Raw genomic sequence first — 15,709 nt, 5'->3', positions numbered from 1 at the left:
AGGTCCCACCCCTAACCAGCAGCAAATCACGGCGGTCCAACTTATCGTACTTTTCCCACTCTCTACCAGATGCCCGCTGAAAGGAGGGATACCCGTTAATAACACGAAATAGTAGGGGTAATAATGGAAATAAGATCATAATTCTTTGGACCGAACCTGCCACTGCCTCCATAGCGACAATGTTAGGTGGCGAGCCGGCCTGGCAGGAAGATGGGTTGTTGGACCTCAAAGGAGAAGCCAGAGAGGGTTTCAAATGCCACCGCCTTCCCACTAAATAACGAGAATGCCATCACCTTAAGTTGACGAGCTCGTCGATGGGCTCACTGATCTTCTCGTCAAACCATTAGAAAACCAAATTAATCATGAACAGCGAACGTATCTTTCCTGAAGTGCATCAAGATTTGTGTCTCCGTATTCCTTTTTATCTTTTCTCTTCCCTGCATGAAACGCGACGTTGGTGCCAGCGCCTCGGATACCCAAAGAATCCATAATGCAAGTCTCGTAGGTATTGCCGTATTTTTTTGTCCGATTTGAAGACATCAGCAGCGGTCGTGCAACGTGGAATCCCTGCTGCTAGATTCTCCGGTCCACGAAATGTTATAAACCAATGGACGTATGACAAATTCATTCGTGGCAGTTGATGAATCGCTCATCTGGATGTCTCATGTTCCAGTTCATACAGCTGATCGCTCGTCTGACTGTCTGTGGCTTTATTACTGCAAGTACGAAGAAATGTTGGTGTACCTTCACGTGTCACGTCCAACTCTATCCAAGCCTACCAACCAAAGTTAGAAGTGCTTCAAGGTCCACCTTGTGGCTTTAATCTATAAAGTGGAGGCACTTCAGAGCAGGAATACAAAGTGGAATGGTAATGCCCAGAGAATTATTAATGAATAATTGAATATAGAGTCATTTGGCTAGTTGATAACGTTATACTAACCCTTTGAAAAGCAAAATTCTAGACAAAAGGTATCACAACTTTCACCTTCTTAAGAAAGAGCAAGTTTTATCACACCACCACAAATATTTACTTCTTGGTGTATCAATTACTTGCCGAAGCTGATGATTGATTATACAATACATGAGATCTTGACTGTCATCATCAATCTATGTGTTGAGTGGTTATTGATTGGATCAAATTCATTACCCACTTAATGAGTTAGTCAAATTATAAAATAATATATATATGATGATATATGGAAAAAAAAAAAATATATATATATATATATATATATATATATATATATATATATATATATATATATATATATATATTTGTATATGTTGCTTCATGGATTGATCCATGAGATCGCATCCATATGTGTAGCAAAAAATACAGAGAAAATAGGCGGAGTGGGGTACAGTGGTGCACCCAAAAGTAAGATACGCTTTTGTACGTTCTTCCGCATTTAGGCGGTCTTCCATTATGGCTATCAGCCACTCCCCACCTACTCACCACCAAGACCGAACCTCCCGTTTGACATCTGATCACTCTCCGTTAAGATAACCCCCCGAATCCCGCTAGGCGCCTCGGACCGGGTCAATGAGCCGACGGTGTGACGCTGTGCACCCATGGCAACGAAATAAATGGCGCAGTCGTGAGCTAACTAACCCCACACGTGCTTGCCATTCCAACCCACAGCCCCCACCTCTATCTCGTCCGGGTAGATGGAGTGCTTCCGCTATATAAACCCCGACGCCGCTTTCCCCGAGATCCCCGTATCTCCCCCATCCTCGCCGGTTCTATCGATCTGTTCTTTCTAGCTCCACAAGGGGGAGAAGTTCTTGATCCTTTTTGAGGTACGTCTCGCTCTGCTTCGCTCTCGGTTCGTGCTTTTCTTGCTGGAATTTTGTCGAATGGTTGTCGGATTTCGTTGGAGTTTGGATTTTTCGATTGTGTTTTGATCTGGGAGTGAGATCTATGATTCTTTTTGGTGGATCGAGGCGTTTCTAGTGGAAACCGCGGGGTCTTGATCGATGTGTGCTCCGTGGATTGCGTGGATCTCATTGGATGTCTCGTGCTTGATAGTGGTTTCTCCCCATTTCCAGTGCTTCATGGGGTCTATGATCCAGTCGCATTTTTGGCAGTGGGAGGGTTTTTCGGTTTACAAGTCTGAGAATTTATTCTCTTTTCTGGTGACACACGATAGATCTGACGCATTTTCCCTAAATTTTTCTTGGATTGTCATTTTTAACCTTTTTTCTGTGGCAAAAATCGATTTTTTCGGTGACTAAGTTGTCATGCAGTAGCTGAATGTTCTGTTGTCTCAGGTTGTTGGAATTTTTAAACGCCAAGAATCTTCTGTGAGCTATTTTTATTCTGTTTTAATAATTGAGCGTAGCTTGTTAATGTTGCAAGCGTGCACCATTGCTTCCGGTCTACGTTTTTAGGATCCCGTCAATGTTCTGATTGCATATATTCCTATCTGAATATTAAGTTACAAGGGTGATCATGATAAGTTACAGATCCCGTTGGTCTCACTTACAGTGATAATGTCATAATCCTTTTAGGTGGCTTCTCAATGGCATTATTGTATTGTAAATCTGGTAACCGATTACCTTCAAAATACCAAAGAATATTCTTTCATGTGAAACCTATTCTATTGGTATTACGATAAAACATAGCCCCTTCCATTTGGGGTTGGCAGTATGAATGCTTACTTATCCTTCTTGCTACTAAGAGAAGTTTTATTCCACTACCATAATTAATTAGTCTTGTCTCCATTGTATGAGTAGTGCAAATGGTGTTTTTTCTCCTGGAAGAAAAAGATTTGCCTTATAATGGTTCAATGAGCCACTTGATACTGATACCACAATAATTTCACTAATAATATCTGAATTCTGGAGTTCATTACATGTTGTAATGGCACCGAAATCATGCTCAAAATAGTAGTTTAACATTATATCTCATTCTGTCTTGTGACTCAATAGAACTTCTTCGAAAGGAGATGCATGTCAATATCTTAGGGAGTATCGATGTAACTGATTCTTGATAGCTATGACTACTTATATGTATGGCAGTGACTAAAAGCTTTTATTAGTAGGTTTTTTCCTAACATCAAGCAACTTTTGTTGATAATGTCAGCTTGTGACATTTCCCCAAATTCTGGAGTCATTTGAAAACAGCAAACACTTTCTCTCTGCATCTTAAATAGTTTTTGAGAAAGCAAGTGCCACATATGTTTACATGCACTTGTCTCATCATTCTTGTTTTCTTAGATAGAGTCATACCAGACAATAAAACCATTTCAATTTATTAGTATCATCAAGACATCAACCTTATGGTATTGAAGAAAAGAACTAAAGTTACAGAAGAAGTTCATTTCCTTTGATATGATGTCATATATCATCACTCCCATCTTCTTCATTTTGTTTCTACCTTTAAAAGCAAAGCAACAATCTTTTCGCTAAAACTTTTAATGTAATATTTTGTAGTTGGATGACAGTTTCCACTCTGCACTCTTAATTCTTTTACTTTTTTCTAATTTTGTCTGACACTATGAAATCAAGGTTTATATCTTCCATTAATGGTGACTAATCAGATTTAAATGCAGGTTGCCTTGATTGCCTTGTTACATCATGGCCACAGGACAACTTTTCTCGCGGCAAACCCAAGCATTATTCTACAATTATAAGCAACTTCCCATCCAAAGGATGCTTGATTTTGACTTCCTTTGTGGTTTGTACCGTTCTTTTTTTTAAACAAAACTTATATGGAGTAAATGCAGGATATAATCACTATATAGATGGGTGTATGATTCATTAGACTAAAATTGGCTGCGTTTTTCATCTATGTAGGGAGGGAGACACCTTCTGTTGCTGGAGTTATTAATCCTGGTTCTGAAGGGTTTCAGAAACTATTTTTTGGTCAGGAGGAAATTGCCATTCCAGTTCATTCAAGGTGAAAATAACTTTTTACATTAATCATCCTAAACTGAAGTTAATATCTATTGCCACAAGTAGCTTAGAAGTCAAGCCCCTTAGGCTTGATGTCATGATTTTGGCTGGGAAAAAATTGATCTAATTCCTACAAATCCCAATTTGTATATTACCTTATTCTAATTTATGTGCATTTTTCCACCTTGATGACATACTTTGCATCTTTATCATAAGCTTCGATTCAGATTAAGGTCTATCATCACCAAGTTAGGATGGTTCACATTGTTATGCTGAAATGCATTATTCTTTGGTTTATTTAATAAGAAGGATTCCATCCTGCTCTAGGAGCCATGCCAAGAGCATGCCTGTCTCACAACCACGTCTCCAACCACAGTAACAATTTCCTTTAAGGATAATGATTTGACATAAACAAATGCACTTGAACAGATACTATGAATATCCATATGATAACAGCTAATCATAATACTCAATTGTAAATGTTTTAGCTGTAAAGTTTGTTTGGAGATCTACCCAATAAGACAGGTGTGCATATGTTAAATGTCTGTAATTTACAATATTCATCATACGAGTGAAGTTACCACATGATCTGTACCATTGCCCAGCCACTTAAATTATTTGCTTATGTTTTCAAATAAATTTTGGCATAATGTTAGCTTTTCTGTTTGTACTGTAGCATTGAAGCAGCTTGTAATGCTCATCCAACAGCTGATGTTTTTATCAACTTTGCATCATTTAGAAGGTCAGTAATCTTGTTTGTTCTTTTGCATCCTTCAAAGGTAGTACTCTGCATTTTCACCTGCATCTTGTTCTGTTTTTAAAATCTGCAGTGCAGCTGCCTCTACCATGTCTGCTTTGAGACAACCAACAATCAAAGTGGTAGCTATTATAGCTGAAGGTGTTCCAGAATCAGACACAAAGCAGTTGATCGCTTATGCACGGGCTAATAACAAGGTGAAAAGAGTGCTTGGGACAAATTTGTGAGATTTAATGGTGAACATAAATAGAACCGGATTTGAAAAAGATTTAGCTCATTTATTTACTAGTAAGAACTTATGTTATAGAAAAATTTTACACCAATACTATGTTAAAAACATTATATGGAAGATGATATGGATCAGTTTCAGAATTGTTACCGTGCAGATCCTTTATCAGAATTCTGTACTCTCTGCTGGTTGCACTGGATTACAAGTCTCTGTACCAATATTAATTGCAGGTTGTTATTGGTCCTGCCACTGTTGGAGGAATTCAAGCTGGAGCTTTTAAGATTGGTGACACTGCTGGAACAATCGACAATATAATTCATTGCAAGCTTTACAGACCTGGATCTGTTGGATTTGTATCTAAATCAGTATGTTCTCACTGATGAAAGCATTCTCTAAAAAATTCTATTTCATATACTGTATTTTTACCTTGTTGCTTATGATTTTGATAATGGTAAATGGACTTCGTAAAATTTTAAATCTAACTGCACTTTAGGAAGTTGTAGAATATGTTTAAATGGTATTAAGTATCCACATACTGGATCCTTGTTAATCATAATTATTTAACTGTCTAGCTAATGATTCTTTCTGTTTGTCCTTTTGCCCCAACCATGGTCTGCCAAACCATCTTGAACCATCCGTACCAAAGTGTACTGTATCGTACTGATGTGGAACTAGGACACTTCCTAAGTTTGGATTGACAGATGAACTGAATTGGTCCATTCCAGTCTAAACCAGGCAGAACCACCCTGTACCATCCAGTTCAGCAGTACCATGGCTGGGAGTGAGAAAATAATTTTTGGGAGCCTGTGTTGATATAGGGTGCGTTACTATACTGTATTGAATTGGCAATATGTTGATGTGTTACTGGTACGGTTTTGTGGGCATTAGCTTCAAGTAATCAGTTAGTTGTGTCAGGAAATATGTATCGTACTGGGGATGCATATTTTATGGTGTAACTGTTGTTTTCTTCTTCAACAAAAGGTGGCATCTAGTCAGGAATGGGTCCCTTTCATCATTTAAGTCAAAAGATTGAGAAGAAGAGAAAGAAAAGAAAACATGACGGGAAAGATACACTCGTCAACTAGAAAGTGCTATAATAAGATTTGTAAAGCTGAACCTAGAACAATTGTGAAAGTATCAGTAATTGTGTTATTGATGGAAGTGTCCCTAGACATGTATGCATGCATGTGTACAAACACAATTTTCACTAAGAACATAAAAGGTCACATAGTTGAGTATGTACTTGCATGTGCATTCGCATATGATGGTGTGATATTACATGCTAATGTTTTTGTAAGCTCTCAGCCTGAAAAAATAAACATAACTGCAAAATCCTCTAACCTAATTTTGTTTATTGTATGTGACATCTAATGACTATTCATATTTTAAAACCAACATCTATTGCAATGGAACCTATGGTCATGCATGTATTCACATGCAATGCATGCTCCAAAAAAAAAAAAAAAAAAACCCTGTATTGCTTGTGGTTCTTGCCTGTTCATGTGCCTTGAGATGATCGTAGTGTTATCATAAACACACTTGCCAATTGATTTATGCAAGAAAGAGCAATTTACGACAGTGTGCTAAATTGCTCATCTTACTGTTACATGCTTGCTTAGAATTTGTGCATTGATGGTTGGGTTTAGCAGTTTGCTTCATATATACTGGAATAATCATAGATATATAATAATTTTGTTGGCTTCCTAATGAGTCAAAACTGAAGCATGCTATGGTGGTTGATCTATAAAATATTCTTTCTTTGATGCTCATCTCAACTAAACTGTACTATAAGTAATGACGTCTCATTAACTGAACTGTACTATAAGTAAGTACATCATGTTTACAAGTAAAGGTTTTAAATTCCGTGGGACGGAGCTGTCCCGATTTTTCCATGGAATGAGGTGCGTCACCGTCTTGCTCTATCCCAATACTTGGGATAAGGGATATCCCAAGATGTCCCTATCGGAACACTGGGATGTTGGTGGGACAGCCTTGTCCTGATACATGGGATAGTACCGCATTCTGATGTCCTGCGAGATGTCCCGCCGGGATTTGAATCCTTGTTTACAAACATGGATGCTGTCCGTTGTTCTTAGATTTACACTAGTTACAAGAAAACTTGGAAAACAACCAAAGATCTTATATTACTAACACCCTACTTCTGCTTGTGATTTGTTTTGAGAACAAATCTTTCCCGTTCCACACTATTGTTTGTCAATCTGATTTTTTTGCCATTTGAAACAAATAATTGCAAGAAGCAAGATATTGTTTTTAGTTTTATGATAATGCACTTACTATTCAGAACATGATTTTGTGGTCACAGGGGGGCATGTCAAATGAGCTTTACAACACAATTGCACGTGTGACTGATGGAATTTATGAAGGTAGAGTAGATCATGACTAGGGTTAATGTTCCTTATTCTCTGAGTGGGTTTGAACTCTCGAAACCTGTTGAACTTTCCCAGGCATTGCAATTGGAGGAGATGTTTTTCCAGGTTCAACACTTTCTGATCATGTCCTGCGGTTTAACAACATCCCACAGGTGATTCATTATTCATGTGAATTTAATTGTTTAATGAGTTCCTTATGGAGGTTTAGTCAGTTTCTTGTCTGTATCCATTGCGAAGGAAAATTAATGTTTGCTCTTTGCTGGTTGTATTCATACCAGCAATGCCATGCTAAAGTGTAGCCTAGTTGGTTAACAACTGAACAACCATCTCCAAGTATGCTTGAAAAATAACAAATTTGTCTATGATCAGTGGCTCGGTGCTATGAATCATTAACTGGTTGGAGTTCGCAGCATACAATTTTCCTTTCTTTTCTAACATCATATGAAAGCTCCCGATTGTTTGTATGGCTTCTCACCACCCTTGAAAAAGAAGAAATGTGAAACCGAAGGTGGCACTCGTGCTTTGCAGCCTGAATGTGAAAACTGACTGCAAATATATGTCTAAGACTTGAGAGTCAATTAAGTTGCTTGCTTAGATGTGCCAGATCTCTTTGATTCTCTGTGTTTGAGAAAAAAGTCTGCTGAATCAGCACAATTTTAAGAACAATATCAAGTACTATAATGAAAGAAAAGGGATATTCAGCCATTACAATGTACTTTATGGAAGATGAATATTCAATACAAATTTTAAGTGTACTTTTCCTCTGACAGCTTTTCTTTTCTTTTGTGTAAAAATTGCGGCTGAACCTAATGTAGGTAAAAATGATGGTTGTGCTGGGGGAACTGGGTGGGCGAGATGAGTACTCCCTAGTTGAGGCATTAAAAGAAGGAAGGGTTCATAAACCAGTTGTTGCTTGGGTTAGTGGAACCTGTGCACGGCTCTTCAAGTCAGAAGTGCAGTTTGGTCATGCTGTGAGTTATAATTGAGCATCTTGATTCTAATATGTTTCACTAGCTGTTATACCAGTGATCATAATCATCACATTTTTTAGATGCTTATTTCCAATCTTGTGCTGTGTTACTAAAACAGGGTGCTAAAAGTGGTGGTGAATTAGAATCAGCGCAGGCAAAAAATGAGGCACTAAGGGAAGCTGGAGCAGTTGTTCCCACTTCATATGAAGCACTAGAGGGTGCAATCAAAGAAACATTTCAGAAACTAGTATGTTCATATTTTCCTCAAATGCATCAGGGTGGCAGATAAATGACCTCTTTTGTTTGGACAAGCATATGTGATCCATAGTGATAAGAGTTAATCCTTTAAAAAGAACAGTTCATCTAAAATGAATCCTCAGTGACTAACTATTTCTATGTTAGGTTGAAGAAGGAAAGATTGCCCCTGTATCTGAAGTTAAACCTCCTCAAATACCTGAGGACCTTAACATTGCAATTAAAAGTGGAAAGGTCCGAGCTCCAACACATATTATCTCAACTATCTCAGATGACAGAGGTTTGCTTGGCAGCTTTTCTTTCCTTTTTTATGCACTATGGAGTTTCTTCTGTTCATCAATGGTCAAGTGTGTCTATGTCCATCTATAGGTGACGAGCCATGTTATGGTGGTGTGCCCATGTCTACCATTGTTGAACAGGGTTATGGTGTGGGTGATGTTATCTCTCTTTTGTGGTTCAAGCGTAGTCTTCCCCGCTATTGCACAAAATTCATTGAGGTTGGTAAAAGTGGGATTCTCCTGCTATCTTTTCAAAATCATCTATAATTTTCTGCTGTTGTGTTTTTCCTTGGCACAGTTATATATATTCATAAGCTCAAATTATAACCAACATCAAATGGATTGTAGACACAAATATACTATTCTGTAACATCAAATGGATTGTAGACAAATATACTATTCTGTATCTGTTGTTTTCATGTTCCTAGCTCAGCAGTGGCACAGTTATATCTGTCCGTAAGGTCAAATTATAACCAACATCAAATGGATTGTAGAGCCAAATTTGCTGTTTTCCATATCTGTAGTTTTCATGTTCCTAGCTCAGCAGCACTTGCTGTAATTGTCAGATTTGCATCATGTTGTGCGCCGATCATGGTCCTTGTGTCTCTGGTGCTCATAACTCTATAGTAACAGCAAGAGCTGGAAAGGATTTAGTCTCCAGTCTGGTCTCAGGTAATTTCTACAAGTTAACGGCATGTTGAAGCTGTAACTTTATTCTTTTTCTCCGGTTCTTGAATAACAGAACCTAGGAAGTACACGAGTGGATACAAAAATGTTTAAAATGTTTAAGTGACTGAGTTTGTGAAACAGGGTTGCTGACAATTGGTCCTCGATTTGGTGGTGCAATTGATGATGCTGCTCGATACTTCAAGGATGCATATGATAGGGTAACTTGGCTAATGTAGTTAGCATCTGCACTTGCTGGTAGCAGCATTGGCTCATTTTGGCTAACTATAAGCATGCTAAAATACATCCGCCATGCATTTCTTTCAGGGTCTTACTCCTTACGAATTTGTTGAAGGCATGAAAAAGAAGGGCATCCGTGTACCAGGGATAGGGCACAGGTACATGTGCTTTACTACTGTATATGACATGATGAGTGTACTTGTAATGGTTAATGTGCCATCTGTCTTATTGGCATGGATATGCACTTGTCATGTGATATCAATTTTCCGATACTATAATGATACAATCAAATGCATCCATTCATGGACATGCTAAGATTTATTCCAAAGTTTAGGCTTATCATTAATCTTCTGAAGATAAGTTTGTAGGTATTTGTTAAGCCATCAGCCTGATTGTCTAATAGCAATTATTTTATTTAATTCCAAAATGATAGGTAAAAAGTAAATGATTCATCTGTCTCTTTGTTTTAGCAACCATTCTGCCCTGAGATGGTACACGGCCATCTTTGCTCTTATTGCATACAGATATGCTGAATGAGAGTATGGCAATTACTGTAGATCTTACTTATGATTCCTTATAATATTCACATTGAATGCCTATTTGAATCTTTCATTGTGTACTGTAGAATAGGGGTGTGAACAAACCGATTTGTTTATGAGCATTTCAGGCTTAGCTGAGCTAGGAAATGAGACAAGCTCAAATATATTTCAGATCTTGGCTCGTAAACAAGCCATGCCTGAAGACTTGTGCTGTTTGAATATAATGAGGAAGCTCAGCTTGGCTTTGCTCAAATAAAGCTCACCCCAAAGCTTAGCGGAGTGGAGTTCGAGCAAGTCATGTTGAGCTTGGGTGAAGTTCAAGACAAGGTCAAGCAGCTTGTTGAGATGCTGAACTGATCCTGAGTAGCAGTACTCTGGTTGGTTCGCCTCATTTGCACCCCTACTATAGGATAGAAAATTTGGTTTGTGGGTGCACCCTCAGGCTGCACTTTTTCATCATTTTATTTGGTTCATAGAATTGGTATTAATATAGGTCCAAATGTAAAATAAATAACAAAGAATAAATGTAACTTTGAGTTGAGTCAAAGGACAATACTAGAAAAATATTCTGAAAATTTACATGAGAGGTTGTACAGAGAAAAACAAAATATCACAACTGTGTCAGAATTGATTGTTTGGCACATAAACTTAGCTAAATGATTCTTGTTGGAATGGATCTAGATGAAACAGGTTTTTAGGGCTCAAACGAAGAACAAAGAGATTTGAGATGATAGAGAAGAAAAACACAGTACACAAAGATTTACATGATTTGGCCACCAATCTGTGTCCAAGGGCGAGGATGGAGCAGAGATTCCACTATACTTAAGAAGGATAGATTACAAAAGTAGAGCTGCCTCTCAACAAACACTAACGCCCAATACACCTGGTCTTGCCTACCTACCCAAAACAAGGCAAAGGAGGATGTATATTTTGAAAGTTCCCAATCTGTTTTTTTTCCCTCTCCAAATTTGTCAAACCAAAGCATGGAGTGGGGTGGATCAAGGAATTCAAGGCACACTTAAAAATTCTATGGAAAGGCTTAAAAATTGCAAGATGTTCGTTAGTGCATATTGTAAAATTGAAAATAAAATTTGTCATGGTTATCTATATGTTGGCTATTTGCTGTATTCAAAATTAGTGCCTTAGATTAGACTATAGTGGCAAAAATGCTGAAACACTGAAAACATTTGGAGAAAAGCAGCATTTAAATATCTAATGATGTAATGATCTGTAAGTATGGACAACAAAAAATACTTTTGACTCTCAAATTCTTAGCAGCAAAAACCTTTTACCTAGGGGAACAAACTTGTTTCACAAACTCTCCAGAAACTTAAAACCGCAGCTTCTGGAGCATTTCCTTATATCAAGTGTTCTTAAAATATCTACTTCCTTTCTCCTTCTCTTTGACTCGGGCAGCTCAAATCCAATACGGATCAGAATTAACAATTTCTAATGAATTTGCCAATTTTGATCCCATCATCACGCAATGTGACATCACTGACATGTGCACATACATGAGAAAAGCAATGAGCATGAATGCTGAGGAAGAATTTCTGTTTCTCTCCTAGTCTGTGCTGTGACTGAAGCAAAACTTTCTCATGAACAGAACCTTCTGAAAGTATTGCAGAACCTTCTGCAAGTATTGCAAATCTTAGATACTCTGTAGCATTAGATATGGCTATATGCATTTGAAGCTGTACGCTTGTGTTTTTGTTCATGCTTATGTGAATTGGTATATTTGACATACAGCCAGATACTTTCATATGCTTTGATCATGCTGCACTTGTGTGGGCTGGTCGGTTGTATATCAAGAAAATTGATGTTTACATGCACTCCATTCCATTGTAACTTGAATTTTTTTTTTTTTTTTGTCCCGTTCTTATAAATCTCATACCTAAAACTGGAACTAATGGTTAACTTTGCTTTATGCTGGTAGGATCAAGAGTAGAGACAACAGGGATAAGAGAGTGCAACTTTTGCAACAATATGCTCACACTCATTTCCCTTCTGTAAAGTACATGGAGTATGCTGTTCAAGTTGAAACATACACTCTCTCAAAGGCCAATAACTTGGTTCTGAATGTCGATGGTGCAATTGGATCTCTTTTCTTGGATCTTCTTTCTGGGAGTGGAATGTTCAACAAACAAGAGATTGATGAGATAATTGAGATTGGATATTTGAATGGACTCTTCGTACTGGCACGGTCAATTGGTTTGATCGGGTAAGTTTGATCTTCAGTTATCAACACATGTTTTCATTTATTAAGTTGTATTTATTCTGTTTCATTTTAAATTAATGCAGAATCCTGATTTTCTCCATCTCCACTTTTTCTTCAATATGCATTAAATTTATATGTAGTCCTTCATGCATCACACAACATTCATGCCGAAAAAGGTGAAACAAAATTATGGTTCTTTTTTGTATGTACGCATAGTAAGCAATTGATCTTTTGCATAAAAAATTCAATGTTACATGTCACAACAGAATGCTAAAAGATAGAATGGGTTTCAATGAAGTAACATCCACTATTGTCCTGTGTTTGTTGCTCGTCACGAAAAGCATATATGTTGGTTTGTGGTTTTTTATTGTATACCAAGTTTTTGTAGATTCTGTGTTTATCGCCTCATTGATCTTATTTCATTTGGAACCAACAGGCATACTTTCGACCAGAAGAGATTAAAACAGCCGCTCTACCGTCATCCATGGGAAGACGTTCTATACACAAAATAATCAATTTTGGATACACTGTATGGTTGTTAATTTTCAATTTCTCCTAGCATGTTGTCATTCTTATTGCGGCCTTTCTGGTACGTACACTGTCTTTTTGAATTTCAAGAACTGGCAAGTCCAAAGTGCTTGTTACCCCTGATTTACATAGTTTATTTTACATGTGGTCCGTATCACATGTTCTACATATATTTCCAAAAAATTTGCAAACATATTTGGGCCTGGTACTTGAATCTGGATGTATTGTTGTAGCAGATTGAGTTCCTTTTGGCCTCATTAGAGCAATAAAAGGCTGAAGAGATACGGTTGCATCCTGATGAATTTGTATCCTCATGACATTTTGACATGAATAAATGCATTAATTATTGGAAGATTGTTCACCTTTTGCTTCTGCATCTTGCAAGATAAATCAGGACCCAGTAAATTTCATGTGCGCGCGCTAAATTTATTTGGTATGTAATCTTTGATATGTTTTTGCTGGGTTGGGAGTTATAAGAGATTTGCGGGCATGCCCTTTATTGGAACATGATTCGAAAATTCATCTGCCACCCGGGTTGTGCTGAATGGTTTCTTGCTTGCGGAGTTGGTGCAAGCATTTAAAGTAACCTGTTGCAGAATCTGACTGTAATACGGTGACTTGGGTTTGATAGCCCATGGTTAAAGAGGTAGATCCTACTTTTGGAGTTATATCCTACATGGCATGCACTGTACGGCTAATAATAGCTGTTCGTTTCTATAGGCTCTATATATCAAATACTAATCTTGGTATATTGTTATGGAAATGAGCGGCTATGGTTGACTGCATGCACTATCATATGGTATGCGCCATATATATTATTTCTCCCGTTTGTCTCCCGTTTGCAACTTGAAACTTTCGGAGTATTCCCTGATAATAGTGGTGGTTAAAGGGAGATTTGGAGTATGAAATATTCCCTGATAATAATGGTGGTTAAAGGGAGATTTGGAGTATAAAAATACTTTGGTATATATCCGATATTAGGGTACTAGTAAGGTACCCGCATTACGTGACAGGTCGAAAATAATCGATGAAAAAATATTTAATAAAATAAAATAATAATTTTAATTAGGTGATGGATTGAATTTGAAATTATATTATCTCTATTTTTTTTGAAATCTTTATATAGATTTTTAATTATATATTGTAACATAATATCAAATGATTGATATAATATAATATTATGATAAATAGTTCATCAAATTATTTGTAACTCGTTTAATATTAATGGTAACGATCAGATTTGATTGATATAGAATAATTATTAAAAGTAACATCAACAACCTTCTTGATGCTTCTTCGGTTGAGCTACAAAAAAAAAATATAGAAATATTGTCAAAGATTTTTTGGAATGCAATAATTCGTAGTAAAGTAAAAAATTACTTCCAATATATATATATATATATATATATATATATATAAATGTTGTCAAAGATTTTTTGGAATGCAATAATTCATAGTAAAGTAAAAAATTACCTCCAATATATATATATATAATTATCAAAATTAGAGTATCTAGATCTTAAATTTTTTAAGGTGAGATCATCAACATCTTTCTGTAGATATATTGTAATGCAATCAATATAAATTTATGTATAAAAAAAAAGATTCAATGCGTAAAAAATCAGTATATTACCGGACTGTGCTTGATAGCCATTTCGATGGAGTGTTGTCAGAGGGAAGTTCATCATGGATTTCTTTTTGAGGTATTGTAAGAAGAGTATCCTCAGAAATCTGGGCAGCAGACGAAGATGCAGAACCTTTATATATATCTTCCCGTCGAGATTCTTTTGATATATATATATATATATATATATATATATATATATATATGAAATTATTAAAATTAGAGTATCTAGATCTTAAATTTTTTTAAGGTGAGATCATCAACATCTTTCTGTAGATATATTATAATGCAATCAATATAAATTTATGTATAAAAAAAAAATTCAATGCGTAAAAAACAGTATATTATCGGACTGTGCTTGATAGCCATTTCGATGGAGTGTTGTCAGAGAGAAGTTCATCATGGATTTCTTTTTGAGGTATTGTAAGAAGAGTATTCTTAGAAATCTGGGCAGCAAACGAAGATGCAGAACCTTTATGTATATCTTCCCGTCGAGGTTCTTTTGCTCCGAAAAAACTGGTTACTTTAAAACTATGGTCTCCTTTGTTAGAATTCTAGACACTGAACATGACTTGCAAAATATAGGTGCCGTTAAGAATCTTCTTTATCACGGCAGGAAGAGTGAATCGATCGAATCTTGCGACCGTCGCAAGATTAACTGCTGGAACTCCGATCAGCTGTTGAGCTAATTTTTTAAAAATAATGAATTTTGTTGCACCGGTACCATCTTCGACAACGATATTCAACTTATATCTATAATATTTTGAATTTTATGGATCGTCACTTTATCAACATGATTTTGATATACTTATAAAATGAGCATGTGTTTGAAGATATGATGAGGATACCAAGGTACCAGAGGCTGATCATTTCTCTCGCATTGGTACCAGAGGCTGATCATTTCTCTCGCATTGGTTACACTAGAAATTGTCACCGTAAATTTTTACCACAGTCCTACAGCCATGACATACTTTATACCACCAAGCATAAGACGTATCGATTTCCTTTATGGTTGCTCTACATGTCAACTTCATGCCCTAAGAAATATAAAAAAATTAAAGTATTATACATATATATATATATTTGGTTCATTCCATTAATTCATACCATACTTGGA

At 36.6% G+C, this 15,709-nt stretch overlaps 1 protein-coding gene across 1 annotated transcript; it reads left to right on the top strand.

The window, feature by feature from the left end:
• Nucleotides 1-1,639: 1,639 nt before the first annotated feature.
• LOC105045006 (ATP-citrate synthase beta chain protein 1) lies at nucleotides 1,640-13,320 on the top strand. The gene is made up of 17 exons (XM_010923151.4): nucleotides 1,640-1,800; nucleotides 3,555-3,679; nucleotides 3,799-3,901; nucleotides 4,574-4,639; nucleotides 4,728-4,851; nucleotides 5,114-5,248; nucleotides 7,207-7,267; nucleotides 7,349-7,425; nucleotides 8,089-8,244; nucleotides 8,363-8,491; nucleotides 8,647-8,779; nucleotides 8,869-8,996; nucleotides 9,344-9,449; nucleotides 9,588-9,664; nucleotides 9,771-9,841; nucleotides 12,159-12,443; nucleotides 12,877-13,320. Exons 2-17 carry the CDS (start codon nucleotides 3,580-3,582, stop codon nucleotides 12,950-12,952), a joined length of 1,827 nt encoding a protein of 608 aa, XP_010921453.2. The 5' UTR covers nucleotides 1,640-1,800; nucleotides 3,555-3,579; the 3' UTR covers nucleotides 12,953-13,320.
• The last annotated feature ends 2,389 nt before the right edge of the window (nucleotides 13,321-15,709 follow it).

The sequence above is a fragment of the Elaeis guineensis genome, chromosome 5, assembly GCF_000442705.2.
Source record: "Elaeis guineensis isolate ETL-2024a chromosome 5, EG11, whole genome shotgun sequence".
Lineage (NCBI taxonomy): Eukaryota > Viridiplantae > Streptophyta > Magnoliopsida > Arecales > Arecaceae > Elaeis > Elaeis guineensis.
This window is presented reverse-complemented; position numbering and strand designations above follow the sequence as displayed.

Bases quoted from the DNA above. Each gene is read 5' to 3' on its own strand.
- LOC105045006 (XM_010923151.4), top strand. From the start codon at position 3,580: ATGGCCACAGGACAACTTTTCTCGCGGCAAACCCAAGCATTATTCTAC. The intron at 9,450-9,587 runs GTAATTTCTACA...TTTGTGAAACAG, and splicing joins AGTCTCCAGTCTGGTCTCAG to GGTTGCTGACAATTGGTCCT. The intron at 9,665-9,770 runs GTAACTTGGCTA...CATTTCTTTCAG, and splicing joins TCAAGGATGCATATGATAGG to GGTCTTACTCCTTACGAATT.